This window comes from Mugil cephalus, chromosome 7 (assembly GCF_022458985.1).
Source record: "Mugil cephalus isolate CIBA_MC_2020 chromosome 7, CIBA_Mcephalus_1.1, whole genome shotgun sequence".
NCBI lineage: Eukaryota > Metazoa > Chordata > Actinopteri > Mugiliformes > Mugilidae > Mugil > Mugil cephalus.
Window position 1 is genome coordinate 9,262,185 of NC_061776.1, and position 16,850 is coordinate 9,279,034.

Genomic DNA, 16,850 nt, shown 5'->3' on the forward strand with positions numbered 1-16,850 from the left:
AGGAAACAAGATGCATTGCTTTTAAAATATAAAATACAAACTGCAGCACTTTTTTTTCTCACTTTTGACAAGTCGGTAAATGTTATGTCTACCTTTGGTTGTGAAGACTCAACAGAATAACACTTTGCACGCTAACACAGTGCACGGCACTTCACTTGAGCACATTGTATTTTATGCTGTAACCACAACTGCAGACTGTTTCTCTGTTTGACCTGTTGCTCAGCCCGTCTCTAAAATCCTCTGATGTCTAAAAACTAAACACTAACAGTAACTGCGCATAGTTTTACTTTTCCAGTGCTAATTAATGTTGATTTGTTGTCCCCCTCCAGTCTCCTAGCACATTTAACCTCTCCTGTTTCTAACAGTGTGAATTTGTTTTCTACTAATCCTTTCACTCTGTCTCTTTCTCTCTCTTTAGCGAGCAATTGGGAAGTTTGTCTCTGCTGTCCTGGCTTTACCCAGGTCTATTATTAAGCTGCCTAAAACTGTGCTGCAGTATGTAGTCAAGGCAGGCAAGGTACTCACCACCATCTAACACAGCTTCCTTTCTGTCTGAATATCTGCCAGCTCAAATAATAACAACTAACACCGCAGCCTACGGCCTTTCCAGCTCATGATGGATGCACACGTTGTAAACTATTAGATGTGTTTATCGTTGTGTTTCTGGATTGGGAACGCGGTATATTGTTATCTGTCGGATCTGCTTGTGCTTTGCATGCTTTATTCGGCAAATGGGGATGTGTCCTCGTGGGTTTCTGATATATTTGTTTGCTTTTAATAGATTCTACTGGTTTCAAGCGCATTTAACTTAATCAGCGTGTCTATAAATGGATTTTCTACCTTCGGTGACACAGCCCTTCACCGTTTGTTTAATAGGATGTCAGGGAAGAAAAAAAAAAAACAATAACGGTCAGCCTCCGAATGTAATCTATTTCAAATAAAATGGTTATATTCAGCTGATAATATCAAAGAAAATAAATAAATCTCCAACATGTGAGGAAGTGGATCAGCATGTGGGCCTGTTAAGTCGACGCTCTTTTGGAAAACTTTTTTGCGGCTGCATCACAAACTTGTATTTCTTCTAACCAGAAGTTCAAACAAGGTGTTATTTATAGAAAATGCAGGTATGTGCACAAATACCAGAACTACAGTGTAAGTGGTGTTATGTTTCTCCAGTATGTAGACAGTTAAATTATACACCACCGGCCGACATGGCTTCATCCTACGGCAAGATAATGACCCAAATCTGTAGTCCAAGCTATAAAAGAACAACCTCAGGATAAAAACTAGATGGAAAGCTTGATGGCCCAGACCCTAGACTTTAACCTCATGGAGCTGGTTTGTGATGAACTAGACAGAAGAGTGAAAGCAAAGCTCCCTAAACACATTTCTGGGAAGTTGTTTATTTTGTCAATGTTTTAATTTCAGAGTAAAATGAGACATTAAGCTGCATAGATTTTCTGTTCTAAAACAGAACAGACCAGTATTGTATGTTGTGTACAGCGTTAACAGTAGGTGTTACTTCCTTACTCTTGGTTGCTTCTTATAACCAGAGTCATTAAAGTGATTAGTTCTCAGTTAATTGGCTACAACTCTAAGCTGTGTGTTAACATTGACATCATGTTTCTTTTAGCATTAGCTTTATTTATTTCGAATACATTCAAAAGAGAAAGATAAATAATAATAAAAAAAAAACTATCTAGAAAACTTATCTAGTTCCACCCCTTCTCCATCAGTTATTTAAGTTGAATCCTTCCATATTTTACAAAATGAAAACAATTTCTACTGCATATTTCATGAATCTAACAAGAAATAAACAATAAACAAACAAAAAAAAAAGAACAAAAACTATCACTGGAGCCTCTAACGGGCTTAGTGCCAAAATGAACAAGCAATAGTTTTTTTGTGATGTGAGCCAAAATAATCAAGTGAACTGTATTTTGCTGCCTTTATTTTTGGTTTAAGCACAAGATTATACCGTGGAAGCGAAACCTCTTATTTCTTCTTCTTCTGTTGCCACTTGTGTCGTGTTTGAAGCCTTTGCACGCTGATTTTAAAACCAATGAATATGATATCACTCAAAACATTTTGGTTATGTGTTGCTACAACACGTTTGCTGTTTGCTCCTGCATCATTTCATTGAGACTAAGCTGCCGTCCCCTCTGTTCTCCAGTTTCTTTACCATGCCTGGATCAAAGACCCCAAAGCTGCTCTGAGGGCGCGGAGCAAAGAGAAACGCAAATTTTGGAGGAGATACACCAAAGGAGTCAGACACAGGAAAAGCAAGAAAGATCGTAAGCAAGTTCTAAATAAAAAACTAATAATAATAACAACAAATGTATTTAAATGACTTGACGTTTTTTTTATTTCCTGCAGCGGGTCATGTGACCATAGATCTCGGGGAGCTGTCCGATGGGCAAGAAAAAGGGGAAGAGAACAAGAAGTCTGGTGGTCCAGGTTGGTCCCTGCTCAAGAAAACATGTTAATGAGAAAGTGACAAGAAAAAAATGAATGACTGTTTCTACCATGAGTGAAAACGTGCGTGTGAATCTTTAATAGGAGATTAAAATAAGATGCATCTGGTATCAGAACTAAATCCAGATCCAGTGTAAACGGACTGGATGTGCAGTGGTGGGAAAAAGTTTTTGGACGCCCTTAAAATTTTACACGATATCAAATATTAGCATGAAATGTTTGTGGGAAAATCTTTTTTTGTGTGTTTCTAAAGGTGTGGCTGCATTAGACAGACACAAACAAGTACAAATTATATTTATTTTATTGTTTACAAGAAAAACTAACAAAACTAAATTGTTGACATTTTCATTATGTCCGTTCTCAACACTGCCGGTATCTAAGTCAACAGATAACTGTTCAAAACTGCACAAAAAAATATTTATCTTATATATAATATCTAATAGTGGCTGCCATGTTCCCTACGAGCCTTTTACACTGTTGTGGGATAATCTTGTCCCATTCTTCTTGAATTACTACTTTTAATTCTTCTACATTCTTTGGTTTGTATTTTGAAACTTTTGATAATCCACTGCAGATTTCCAATGGTTTCAGCCATTTTTTGTCTCTGAAGAACTTTCAAGTGTGCTGACTTGGACATGAAGCAGAGCAACAGAACGACGTGTCTTTCATTAAAAAGCACGACCTTCACTAGTTGATCACTGGTAACAAAATGAGCCAATACTTCAAATTAGGTATATGTGTTTTTATGGAACCAAATCAAGTTTTTAATGTTTAGTATTTTGTCTGTGACTGTACAAGAAGAACTTCCACTTGAAGACCTAACACTGATTCTTAATGCAATGTTTCACAAATGCACGGGGGTTTCCGAAAACTTTTGTCCACCACTGTAGATATTTCACATTTATTTTGCCTCATTGAAATTATTCACAGTAATAATTATTTGTTTTGGAGTGACACAATACTGTACGCTTCTTTGTTGGATGCTCTCCATCCCAGACAACATCATCAAGAGAGTGTTCAACATCATAAAGTTCACCTGGGTGCTCTGCCAGACCACCGTCGACAGCTTCACTAAGTGGATGAATGAGATGTGCAGGGAGTACATAGACATCTCCACCGTGCTGCGTTTGGAGCGCTGCATGCTGACCCGAGAGGTCAAAAAGGTACCTGATCCTCCACGCTGACCTTTAACCAATGCTGGGCGGTATGACCAGAAATGTGTGTCACAGTGTTTTTTTAAAATTCTTCAAACATTTCAAAACATTTTCTACTGGTTGAGAGAGGAATTAATGCTGTAGATTGAGTAAGGACGAACTATTTTACTGTGATTTTAAGTAAATATTGTAGAATAAGGTTTGCATTGCCCTGTGTTAGCACTGTCTGCTTGATGTATATTTCAACTGCTATGTCTGTAATGTCAATAGCAGCGTGACCGGCTACCGTAATAACTGTAGTCTGCGTGCAACATTTTTTTCCTCATTCATAAAAAGATAAAATTGGGGACAGTTTCTTTAGATCATCCAAAACAGGGACTGTCTTCAGGACGTCTGATCACCCTTTTTTTGGCACACATCCTCTCATTCTGCCACTTCATTTTTTCGGACATTTCCATCTTCACCACTCACAGTGATGCAGTCGCACCACGTGTGTTTAGAAGCACTACACCAAAAATGGTTCCAGTCTGAAACAGTGTCTCACAGTGCAAACACTGTGTATTCAAATACACCGATATTCCAGTATATTAAAAATTCATATCATAACAGAAAATAATACCGCTTTTTATATTAAGAGTTTAAGAGTTTTTGTGATTAGAAGAACCAGTAAATGATCGTCTCCGTCTCATCAGGGCAATGTGCCGTCCAGAGAGAGCATCCACGTCTACTACCAGAAGGCCATGAGACTCAACATGTCCAGACAGGCCAGTTTGGATCAGCTGAGCGAAGACGGGTCGGTGTTGGGCTCCACCCGAGTCCGAAGGAGGCGAGGAGGCTACCCGATGGAGAGTCAGGACTCCACGGCCTCCAGAGACAGCATGTCCAGGTAGAAACAGAGTCTTGAGGTGGACGGTGGCGTGAGGGCGTCTTCTTAGACTCAACTTTACGGAGCTTGCAAATAAAAACATTTGCAGGAATTAAGAAATTTTGGAGTAGAAGGAACGGACGGGACAGCCACAGGTTTTAGGCCGTCCAGAGTCTACACATACACATTAGTGTGACCACTTTTTTTGTCACAAATCTACAGATTCACAAATCTTTTAAACAGGATTCATCAAGTAAAAAAATATAATAAACAATGATATTAGTTAGTTGGCTAATGCTGCCCTGAATTCTTAAACAAAAAAAGTGTTTTCCTTTATTCCCTCTTATTGTAAATAGATATTGTTACACTTTTGGTTTTATTTGTCTGAGCCACATCTCTTTCCACAAACTTTACGACCTGGATCTGCACAGATATCGCTGTGGACGCTTTCACAGAAAAACAAAGTTAATGGTGTAAAGCATAGATTATCCACAATAACAGGGACTCTAAACGTTCCTCCATCTGCTGTTTTTAATACTAAGAGGTTGAAGCGTTTGCTTTAGGCTCAGGTGTAAAAGTTGTTTTATCTATTTATCAGTATTTGACATACTTGAAATATGTAATTTTATTTGTCACTCAACTAAAGACATGACTTCAGACACTAACACGTCATAATAAAAATCTTCATCTTATTTTATCACATTTTTAAGGTCTGATTGAAGCTCTTTCAGCTCTCTCATTTCATTTCCCTCTGTTTCTATGCTGCGTCTTTCTTCTGCAGTGATTTAAAGACTCCTAACTTCAACAAACGTTAACTGCGATGCACAAATTCTTATCAAACTTAACTTTAAAATGTTTGCATGCTGTGTCTGGAAAGCTAGCGGATTTATCCATTTAGCTAATTTCATACATTTCCGTGTTTGGGAAGATGTAGAAATCAAAGAGTCCGATATGAATGCCAAAAGCTTTCTGCATGACTAAATAGCTCCAGAGGTCAGAGGGGAAGCAGTTTGGTTTTCTGCCATTAGAGTAAAACGACCCTTTAATGTCCATCTGAGCTAAGTCTATCTGAGCTAAGAGCTAAGTCGCGTCTTGTCATTATCTTCACATTTCAAAGTCTTCGCTACATCTTCGGTTTTTTATCTTCGCATGACAAAGTGAGTTTCGAATGCAGAGGTTTGGTTACAGTCTGCGTAACATAGAACATAGATCCCATCTCATCCTCTCACCACTAATCATCAATCATCTGTCACTCTCACAACCTCTCAGTGCCTACACTGAGGCCACCACTCTGATTTCTCGCCAATCCACCCTGGAAGACATGGACGCAATGCCAGAGTACATTCCCAAAACCAGCGAGCGCGCCCGGGCCAAACTGCGTAAGGTGTACAGCATGGATGTGTCCATGTCGTCAGTGGACAGCGGCAGCAGCTTCATATCCAGGTGCCTGGCCTCCGCATCGCCCATAAACACATCTGTGTCACTCATACGAAGAAAATCACTGCATCGCTTGATTCTTGCTTTTTCCTTTCTTTAACTTCAGCCTTACCGTTTTATGACTTCTCAATCAGACTTTACTGCACCCTTTCAAAAACCAAGTTGATTCTTTTTCATTTATCAGTTTGAAATGAAGCAAGCAATAATTATCTTGAGTCAGTTTTCATTATGACACAATTCAGCTTCGAGCATTTAGCAATTGTTTTTCATAAATCACAACTATAACTCCTCCTCTGGGAACCTCTAACAGGAAGTTGATTTTATTAAACTGATAATAAACTTAATGCAGAGTTAATGTTGCATAAAATGCATAGGAGAAATGATCCAAATACCAGTGTGTCCAACTGTGTTATATATTGATTTAAGGGGGATTTAAGTGAAAATATGCCGTCATCTGGGTGGATTTTAAAAATTGAATAGCCTTTTGAAAACTTCGGCTTGTACGTGCACATTTGCTGTCACCACGATGTCCGTTTTTGTTTATTCTGTAAAAATTTGGAAACTCCTGGTTTTGTAATTTTAGTTAAATACACCTGAATGAATAGACCTGGATGAAGGCTGACGCTGACTTTTTTTTCTGTTCTCCGCAGTGAACCCACCCAGTCTGTCATGCTCTACTCCAGACAGGGAACCACAGACACCATAGAAGAAGTGGAGGATGAGCAGGAAGACGGGCTGCAGGGCCCCTGGGATTCCCAACGGTTGGATGAGAGTCAAGTAGCCGAGCCCGAGCCCTGGACTGATGTAGAACCGAGGGAGGTAGAAGAGGAGGGGGAGTGGGGCGAAGGGCAGGAAAGAGTGGAGGATGAGGAGGGAATGGAGGACGAGGAAGGCCTGGAGGCTGAAGACAGGTTAGAGGACGAGGAAGGCCTGGAGGCTGAAGACAGGTTAGATCACGAGGAAGGCCTGGAGACTGAAGACAGGTTAGAGGACGAGGAAGGCCTGGAGGCTGAAGACAGGTTAGATGACGAGGAAGGCCTGGAGGCTGAGGGCAAGGAAGGCCTGGAGGCTGAGGACAAGGAAGGCCTGGAGGATGAGGACAGATTAGAGGACGAGGAAGGCCTGGAGACTGAGGATAGGGTAGAGGACGAGGAAGGCCTGAAGGCTCTGGACAGGTTCAAGGCCGAGGAAGGCCTGGATGGCGAAGACAGGTTAGAGGACGAGGAAGGCCTGGAGGGTGAGGAGATACCGGAGGGTGTGGAAGTACAAGACAATCAGGAAAGAGACATGGCTCCCTGGGAGTCCTTCTGCCCAGATGAGGGCCCCTCCTCAAGGCCGGAGGAGGTAGAGTCTTCCCGTTCAATGCAGAACAACGACTTCATCATCGAGAGCGATGACGGGGGAGGAGAGCAGGACTTCATGCAGAGAGAACCTCACTCGGGGCTGCTCTTCACGCCCGACACAGACGCTTCCAAAACGTCTGACGCCGACGTGCCTCCCAGCTACAGCAAGGCGGTCAGCTTTGACCGTCTGGAGGTCAGCGATGACGAGAGCGACTCGTACAGGAAGAGGCGCATGCTCATGACCTCTGACAGCCGCTCGGACAGCAGGTCGGACATCATGTTGCCCTCGATGACCACTGAGCTGACTGCCAGCGAACTGCTGCTCAACAAGTAAGTTCAGGAAAAGTCCAGAAAAGCTGCAAAGGTCCTCAAGATTGTGCAAATTTGTGCTGTGTGCTGGTCTGTGTATTCATCTTAATACAGAATGGAATTGTCATGGAAAAAATGATTAGACCACCTTGCTTCCTTCGATTTCTTGTCCATTTTAATGCCTGGTACAACTAAAGGTACATTTGTTTGGACAAATATAATGATAGCAACAAAACTAGCTCCTAATAGTTTCATTTAAGAGCTGACATCTAGCCATTTTCCATGGTTTTCTTGATAATAACCAAATCACCTCCTACATCAATAGCTATGGCATCGTACTGCCAAAAAACAGACCTTTTAGGCATAACATGTTTTCTTTTCTCTCTGTTAATCACGCCAATTTCCAGCAGTGCCAAGATGGCTGCCTATGTGGTTTAATACATAATTGTTTTGTTTTAGGCCAGGGGTGCCCAAATTGTTCTCAGTGAAGGGCCAAAATTGATTCCGGGGGGAGGGTCGTGGGCCAAAAAGTTAACTTTGCAGCACATTAAGTTAAATATGGGTATATAAGCATGCATGTGGAAAATAAATGCTATCAATAAACCAATACATAATATTCATTATGCATGCGGCAGCGGACCAAACTATTTATTTTATTTGTTGCCTCATTTATTTTTCAATGAATTCATCAGTCTCTTGGTTGCCTCGGCAACCATTCACCGTATCAGTAGAGTAGTAGAGCAGCTGCTGGAGCTCCATCAATCCATACGGTTTACTGATTAAAACGTTAGAGCACTAAATACAAAATATGTTGACTTACACAAAGTAACGCTGTACCAGTTAGCAGACAACAGGCTAATTGGTTAGCCTACTTTTCCACAGTAGCACACAGGGCAAAACTAAACAAAAATATAAATGACAACACCACTACAGCTAAACACCAGTCTGTTAACATACACACTAACATTGAGACACACTGAAAGAGTCTGTCAGCCAAATAACAGCAGCATGTTTAACACGGCCTCAGCATGCTAACCTAGCCCCACGATTAGCTCCACTTTCCACCACCTAGTAACCACCATGTTAGCCCCATTAGTCCTGCTTTTATTATTCCGGCATTCTGGCTGTAGGTGTCTGTTCACATGTTTGTTTGTGTGCACATCGGTACAGAGCTCCGTCCACAGTAAAACAGAAAACAGCCAACCACCACCACCACCAGGCTCCATCTGTATCCTGTCACTCGCTGCTCAACAGCGCCACCCTTACGTCAATGTGTCCCAATGGTATTCTCTGGTCAGGAGTGGAAGTGCACCAATAAATAATATTTAACTAGAGCAAGCGCAGCTAGTGAGCGCAGATTACAAGTGTAGGCGGTGGGAAAAAAATTATACAGTGGCCAGGCGTGGGTCAAATGTAATTGGTGGCGGGCCCTAAATTGGGCAGCCAGGTTTTAGGCATTATGTGAGAGCTGACAACTTCTGACTACTGCATGTGCTGTGCTGCTTTTGACATGAAATGGCCTCCTACATACCCTGAAAATACTATTAAGCTTAAGCATGTCAAATAAGACATAAAGTATTATGGAATCAGCTGCATTTTTTGTTGTGTTCATTGTATTCATCAGGTAATATACCTTTAGTGGTACCAGGCATTAAAACAAAGAAAGAAATCAAAGAAAACAAGGGTGGTCTAATCATTTTTTTCCATGACAGGAAAGAAGAAAGGTATAATCTGCTTCCTTCTTTCCATCTAGGATGTTCTACGATGACGAGCTGGAACAGTCGGATAAGTTCTACCAAACCCAGCCTCTCATCCTCCAGCTGTGCTACGCCTTCTACAACATGCTGGTGGCTCACTCGGAGCTGGTGTGCTACCTTGTCATCATCATCAACCACATGGTGTCGGCCTCCTGCGTCACCCTGGTGCTTCCCATCACCATCTTCCTGTGGGCCATGCTGTCCGTGCCGCGGCCCAGCAAGCGCTACTGGATGACGGCCATCGTCTTCACTGAGGTAGAGCCACACAAGTGGACGTCTTACTTGGAGACAAGCACTGTACAATGTCTTGGATTGATAATAAAAAAATAAAGCATCGACACTGTTCTCCCTCTAGGTCACCATCGTCATCAAGTACTTCTTCCAGTTCGGCTTCTTCCCCTTCAACCAGAACAAGATCGATAAGAATAAACCATTCCACCCTCCCAACATCATCGGCGTGGAAAAGAAAGATGGCTACGTCCACTATGATCTGGTCCAGTTACTGGCTCTCTTCTTCCACAGGTCCATCCTGAAGGTTTGTCCACAGCATGTGGTGCATCTGCTCTTACGCAACATTGATCTAATCCAACTCAAGCGGCAATTGTGTCTCACATTACATGAAAACAGTCGGTTTGTACTTGTTTGAGTGGCTCGTGCTAAATAGGACGGCGCCCAGTTGGTGGAGCTGCAGTATTGGAAGGTGTTCCTAATGAAGTGGACGTTATTTCCTAAGCCTAATGACGCTGTTTTAACTGAGAAATAATTAAACTCCTGAGACCTGAGGTTTTGTTCGGTTTGCGTTTTCAATTTCTCCATTTCATTAAGAACTATAAAAACTAACTATCATCTTTGAACAAGAAGTCTTTTTTTAGGAAAAAATAAATCAAATCAAATGTGTTAATAGGTGAATTCGCCCTGCACCATGTTCGGGAAGTCGCACCAGGGGAATCTTGATGTGAACTGCACATGCACGACTGTGTTTATACACAGGTTGTACAGTGATATGGCACAATTTCTTATCGGTTCCTGGCGATGTGAAAGCAAACCGGTGCGGGTAAATGACTAGCGGGGCCTTTCGGTGTTTATTAGGAATATCTTTGGGTGGTGTCCACCTGAAACTCACATGACAAGAGCAAAATCATCTTCAAGGAGTAGATTTAGCCGTAGCCGACTCTCATTTCATTCGCGTTTCATTTCTAGTGTCATGGCCTGTGGGACGAGGACGACCCCAAGGGGAGGAAAGAGGCCCTTCGCCAGAGCGAGTCCGAGGATGAGGGCAAAGACCAGGAGGAGAGCGAGAAGGAGTCCGAACCTGCCTCGTCGCTCATCAACGAGAGGAGAGGATCCAATCACACCCTGAAGTCCATCAACTTTGGGACCTCCATAGATTCGGGGCACGTCCAGGTTCACTTCCCGCAGCAGCAGACCCATCAGCGGCGCAAGAGCTCCAGCGGATGCTCGCACATTTCTCATCCATCGATCCATTCTTCTGCAAGGTCCAAGAGAGGTGACGCCTCTTTTATGTTTGCCGTTTCCTGCTAAGTGACTGTCTGAGGATGTGCATGAAAAGACATGAAAGGCGCTCTAATGAGGAAATGAGAAAAAAAAATGGAAGTAATGTAATATTCTTCTAACGAAAGAGAGGTGTTTTTTTTTTTTTTATGCTCTTTGTGAACTCTTGACTTGACCCTTCGACTCGTTCTGTGTTTGTGACTCTCCCGCTGCTTCTTCACGGTTCATTAACAGCTCAAAATGTAAATTGTTTCCACAGGAAGCACCGCTTCCCACAACAGCAGCCGTAAGGACGGCAGCGTGGCCAGCATCCACCAGAAGACCCGCAAAGAGATGATCATAAAGAAACTTAAGGAGCAGCTCTTCAAAGCGAAAGCGTTCATCATAAAGCGGTACGACGAAGCGCCGCCGCTTCATAAAAGTTGAGACAGGCCGCGTTTAATGTGTCCTAAGCTCCACCCACGGCGGCTCTCCGGACAAAGTGGGTGATGTTATGAAGGGCGCTGATGAGAAGTGTATTCTGGATGACTGATCTAAGATGCGCTGCGGAAAATCATACCAGCTGAAGCCTTTCTAAATTTAGAGCTTTAATTACAGCGTTCCCGTCAGACCATTCAGTGTCATTTTTGTAAGTGCTGCAGCGGACAATCCAAACATGATATCGATCTAGTCGCAATGGAATGAGTGGATTCTGAGATATTACGTCTACAACCCAAACCCAAAAGCCCCACTGGTTTTCAGGCTAGACCTTTTTGTTTTGTTTTTTCATTTTTATATTATCTTGGAGCATTCTACGATACAAATTACACTGACTAGCCACAACATTAAAACCACTGACAGGAGAAGTGAACAGGCTGAAGTAGCTCAGTTAGGAGAGAGTTAGACTGAAGATGTAAAGGTCCCTGGTTTGATCCTGGGTTTTGTTAATGCCATGTTGGTCTTTCAAAGAAGACCCCAAGACTGTGGCCCAGTGGCTCTCTCCTTTTATCTTCAGATAAGTGTTATTTAAATGTCGTCATGTTCTCGTTTTGACAATAAACTCTCTTGATTCTTGATTGACTCTTGATCTTGTGACAACACAATGTTCTTTCTTGGAACCTTTTGGACCTTTTCATTCATGTGGATGTTACTTAGACATGTAGTATCCACCTAGACCAGACCAGACACCCCCCACCCCTTTAGCATTGACACTCTTTGATGGAAGCATAGTTTAGGAACAGCTAAAAAGTTCACTAGAACCCAAAGTGATCAAGTATCTTTGGGGTGATACTCAGAGGCCTCTCCCTTCAACCCATAAGACCCAAAGACCCCCACTAACAGCACCCAGGACACCCTCAAAAGTCCCAGACACAAGGGAGACCTACACAATATTAGGAAGGCGGTCATAATGTTATGCCTGATCAGCGTATATCTGCATAAAACAGAGTATAAACCTTGTCAGAGCTTAAAACAAAAGCTTGACTCCAGGTTTGCTACAGTTAATAAGACGTGTTCCCGTGTTCGTCCTGGGCCTGATTCATGTCTGACATGTGCTCCGTATCTTTGTAGGTTTATGGAGATCTATCTTCCCATAAGGCAGTTCTTCTACAACTTGATCCATCCAGAGTACAGCGCAGTCACAGACGTCTACGTGCTGATGTTCCTCGCAGACACAGTCGACTTCATCATCATCGTGTTTGGATTCTGGGCGTTTGGTGTAAGTTTTGAACAAAGAACAAAGATCGTTTCTCTCAAAACGCAACATGAGCTGAAAAAGATTAACGTATCTACGCACTTTAGAAACACTCGGCGGCGGACATCACCTCCTCTTTGTCAGAGGATCAGGTGCCGGGGCCCTTCCTGGTCATGGTCCTGATCCAGTTTGGCACCATGGTGGTGGACCGGGCCCTCTACCTCAGAAAGTCTGTTATGGGCAAAGTCATCTTCCAGGTCATCCTGGTCTTTGGTATCCACTTCTGGATGTTCTTCATTCTGCCTGCCGTCACACAAAAGTAAGAATCATATTAGCTTTGTAATCCCCTTCTTTCTTTTTCTATTCTGTTCTCTTGTTAGATTAAAGACGTGTCTTTGAAAGAAAGAAGGTCTGTAAATGAGGAAATTAAATAAAAAACACTATGTTTCTGTCTTTCCTTTCTTCCTCCTCCAGGCGCTTCAGTGAGAACACAGTGGCCCAGATGTGGTATTTCGTCAAGTGCATCTACTTCGGTCTGTCGGCCTATCAGATCCGCTGCGGTTATCCCACCCGCGTCCTGGGAAACTTCCTCACGAAGAGCTACAATTATGTCAACCTCTTCCTGTTTCAAGGGTGAGAGACACTGGTGAAACTTTCATCTCTTCCAGCTGAACAAACAGGGCCAGATGTGGAAGGTTCCATCATCCAAAGTAAATGGGGAATAAATATTTAATGTGGAAGGGGATTGTAGTTTTATTCTATTAGACGTCTTTATGAGTCTATACTGTGATCTGTTTACTGCAGGGGTCTTCAACAGGGGGTCCGCAGAGGTACGGCAGGGTGCAGGGGGGGTCGCAAAATCTTTGGTGGATTAGACATTTTTATACATTTTGACCCAAAGTCAAGTCAACTTTATTGTCAATTCTGACATGTGCAACACAATACAGGATTGAAATTACCATCCTCCAAGGCCTACGGTGCAGCAGCTAAACAAAAAAATGTAAACAAGAATGTGTAAACTTTGAGAATATCTAAAAATATAAATTAAAAAAAAATTAATTAAAATTTTCCCCCACAAATTTAAATTTATTTAAACACACATTAGCATAAATCCAACATATTTTGGTGAAGGGATAAATGGAGGCAGAAGATGTGAATAAATAACTAATAGAATAATAATAACTAAGTGAATAAATGACTAAAAAAACTAAACAAAAACTAAACAGTCCAATAGAAATGACACTTTATCTAACCTTACACTGAGACACTAGCTAAAATGTTCGTATATCTCATGTAAATTGGACTGTAGATTTTTTATATTTTTTTTTACTACCTCATTCTTATTTTGTTTTACATTTTAATGTCTGTGACTCTTGGACAACATATTTTCCCTGCAGGTCTGAAGCCATAGCTGTCATACCAACCATACTTAGCCATCACTGACCGAAGTTAACATGTTGAAAAGCTGTTTTTATTTCAGTCCCCAATTGTGCCAGATTACCTCAGGTGTCTTTGGTTTTCAGCTTCCGCCTGGTGCCGTTCCTGACGGAGCTGCGAGCCGTGATGGACTGGGTTTGGACCGACACCTCGCTGTCTCTGTCCAGCTGGATCTGTGTGGAGGACATCTATGCTCACATCTTCATCCTGAAGTGCTGGAGAGAGTCTGAGAAGGTGTTTATCACCAGACGTCTGTCATGTTGGAATTTGAGCTGAAATTTATTTGTGGGATTTGTCAGTGTAAATCTTAGGCGTCTCTTTTAAATCTCTTTAGCTGCTTCGGGGCTTTTGGAGATTAATCTTTGCTCCAGCAGATGTTTTTTTCAAAGTAAGAGCACGTATGAGGACAGTACAGAAGCTGATGAACGTGGATCAGTATGTGGTTTTTCGAAACAATAAAAGAATGATGTCTCAGTAAAGGGGACATGACTGCAGAAAAACGAAGCCGCGTATTTCAGGTGAAAATTAAAAATAACTTCATATAATGAGGGAATAGTTAGCTACTAGCTAACATAGATTTCTACAGGTGTTAGAGTTGCAGCCTTGTTTTGTCATCACATCAAAAATCACATCAGAGTAAGGTTCAAAAGACATTTTAGCCTGGTTTGGTCTAGGGAAACTACAGATAGAAGTCATATATTTGGGCGTACGGTCCATAAACACAGTACCGCCCTTATACACCCACCGTGCTTTTACTTTGAAAATGACAACTTCCGGTTGCACATCTTGAAAAAATGAGACCTTTTGGTTCCTGTCTTCTAATGATTTTATTTTTTATTTTTCGAACACAAGTTTCGTTTTCCCTTCTCGACCCTCATAAAGAAAAATGCCTTTAATTTAAATTTTAAGTTTTGAATTTTAAAGTGAAAATCCGTTTTTTTGTTTTCTGAGCGGGAAATCCAATGACCAAAAAAATACACGGACCTACAGATTGCCACTTGTACAACTAAACTCTGACTCGTCTCACTGCGGTTTCTGTCGTCCCGCTGTTGCAGAGGTACCCCCAGCCTCGAGGCCAGAAGAAGAAGAAGGTGGTCAAGTACGGGATGGGAGGGATGATCGTCGTGCTGCTGATCTGCATCGTCTGGTTCCCGCTGCTCTTCATGTCCCTCGTAAAATCTGTAGCGGGAGTCGTCAACGCTCCGCTGGACGTCTCGCTCACGATCACCCTGGCTGGCTTCCAGGTGAGGTTTCTGTTACATGTGATTATTTGCAGCGTAACAAAGATCATACAGAAAAATAACAGGACACGTCTATTCAACATGGCGGGAATGTTGAACTGTGTTCAACCTTAACAAGACTTTGATTGAATCCTCTTTCTTCACAGCCGATCTTCACGATGAGCGCGCAGCAAAAACAACTGCAAATCGTGGAAGAACCTGAGTTTAGCAAATTTAAGAACTTGTATTCTCGCGAGGATGTAAGTACAAGAAATTCTACACGAATATGAGCTGTCACTGCAGTTTGTCTATAGAGATTTTATAAGTCTTTTCTTGACGTAATCCCCAAAAGATGTGCATTATTTTCTATGGGTATATGCAAAGTTCGTTTTTAATATTTTATATGTTTGACTTCAGCTAGTAAACAGGACGTCTGTAAATTATCCTTCCTTCATTTGATATTCTATGTAGAAGAAAAAAAACAATATGGGAAAAACACAGCTTTCTCAAATTTCTGATTTTATGGTCAGATCAAAAATACAACAATTTAAATTCAAAGTCAAAAGTCAGAAAACCTCACAATGGTCTCTTTTCCCATTATTGTTTTGATCCAGTAATTGCAGAGGCACTTCACAACAATAGTGGATGTAGTGACTGATGAACCAACTGTCTGACCCACATTCCTCTCAGGATGATTTGTTTATTTATTTCGGTTTGGTTTTGTGCTGTGGTTAGAATGCCATGCAGTGGCTGGAGGGCTACATGAAAGAGGACCTGATCATCGCTAAGCTCAAAGGCAGCTCCAACTCTCTGTGGACCATCAGTCCTCCCAGCAGGGCCAACCTCATAGACATGCTCAACTCCAACGAGGATTTCCCCATCACCGTTTCATGGGCTGTGCAAAGGTACGCAATGACAAACTCCGCTCTGTAATTATCTTTTACTTTAGAACCCAACTCTTAATTTTGGAAAACCACCTCCTGTTACATCCGGTTATGTTGAAATGCAGGAAACAAACACAAGGAAGCAAGACTGGATGAAATGAAATATAGTTCAGTTTTCAGGTGAGACTAATGAGGGAGGAGCAAAGGAGGAGAAACCAATCAAACAGTCAAAGGGGGAAAACACAGGACGTAAAGAGACCGATATCTGCCATTGAATCTCCTCTTCTTCTCCTCGGATGTAGAGCAGCTCGCGATTCTCACGGTCTTGCCAGATCGCTGCCATGATCGTTAAAAAAGCAATATATAAACACGGTCGCACACGCATTCCCCTACTGGTGCTGTTTCCCAAACATGACGTAGGGCTAATTCACCTATGCGCTTCCGTTAACAATCGTGCAACAACACATTTTATTTGTTTGATTGAAAATATGGACAAAAACCTCTGCCCTTCAGAGATCGGTCTCTTATGGGACTGGACCAAAACTCTGCTCTGTTTTTGAGCTGCTTCGCAGCCCTGGAGCTTCTACAATGACACAGTCTGACAGGCCGTCCAGTGATAAAAACATGAATGTGACAGGCAGGTACAGCAACATTGTGGTAAATTAGCAAAACTGAGTTTGATAAACTACCATTGAAATGACACAGCTCTCCAACCAGATGTTAGATTGTACTTTTCACGCGGTTCTTTTAATATTGGTGTAAATTAAAAAAAGGAACTCCACATG

The 16,850-nt window shown here is 42.0% G+C and overlaps 1 protein-coding gene across 6 annotated transcripts in view; it reads left to right on the top strand.

Annotated features, from left to right (window-relative positions):
- The window catches only part of LOC125011232 (piezo-type mechanosensitive ion channel component 2), a 94,105-nt gene that overhangs the window by 72,462 nt on the left and 4,793 nt on the right, over positions 1–16,850 (top strand). For 3 of the 6 annotated variants that reach the window (XM_047590335.1, XM_047590338.1, XM_047590336.1), the window contains 18 exons: positions 419–517; positions 2,174–2,294; positions 2,377–2,457; positions 3,472–3,638; positions 4,322–4,515; positions 5,764–5,937; positions 6,582–7,604; positions 9,337–9,595; positions 9,696–9,875; positions 10,541–10,847; positions 11,112–11,244; positions 12,401–12,548; positions 12,632–12,843; positions 12,999–13,157; positions 14,048–14,195; positions 15,017–15,205; positions 15,349–15,441; positions 15,917–16,086. In XM_047590335.1, coding sequence (XP_047446291.1) covers positions 419–517; positions 2,174–2,294; positions 2,377–2,457; positions 3,472–3,638; positions 4,322–4,515; positions 5,764–5,937; positions 6,582–7,604; positions 9,337–9,595; positions 9,696–9,875; positions 10,541–10,847; positions 11,112–11,244; positions 12,401–12,548; positions 12,632–12,843; positions 12,999–13,157; positions 14,048–14,195; positions 15,017–15,205; positions 15,349–15,441; positions 15,917–16,086 — 3,857 coding nt within the window. The remainder of the gene's footprint in view (positions 1–418; positions 518–2,173; positions 2,295–2,376; positions 2,458–3,471; positions 3,639–4,321; positions 4,516–5,763; positions 5,938–6,581; positions 7,605–9,336; positions 9,596–9,695; positions 9,876–10,540; positions 10,848–11,111; positions 11,245–12,400; positions 12,549–12,631; positions 12,844–12,998; positions 13,158–14,047; positions 14,196–15,016; positions 15,206–15,348; positions 15,442–15,916; positions 16,087–16,850) is intronic. The other 3 variants (XM_047590340.1, XM_047590339.1, XM_047590341.1) reach the window with 3 other exon arrangements.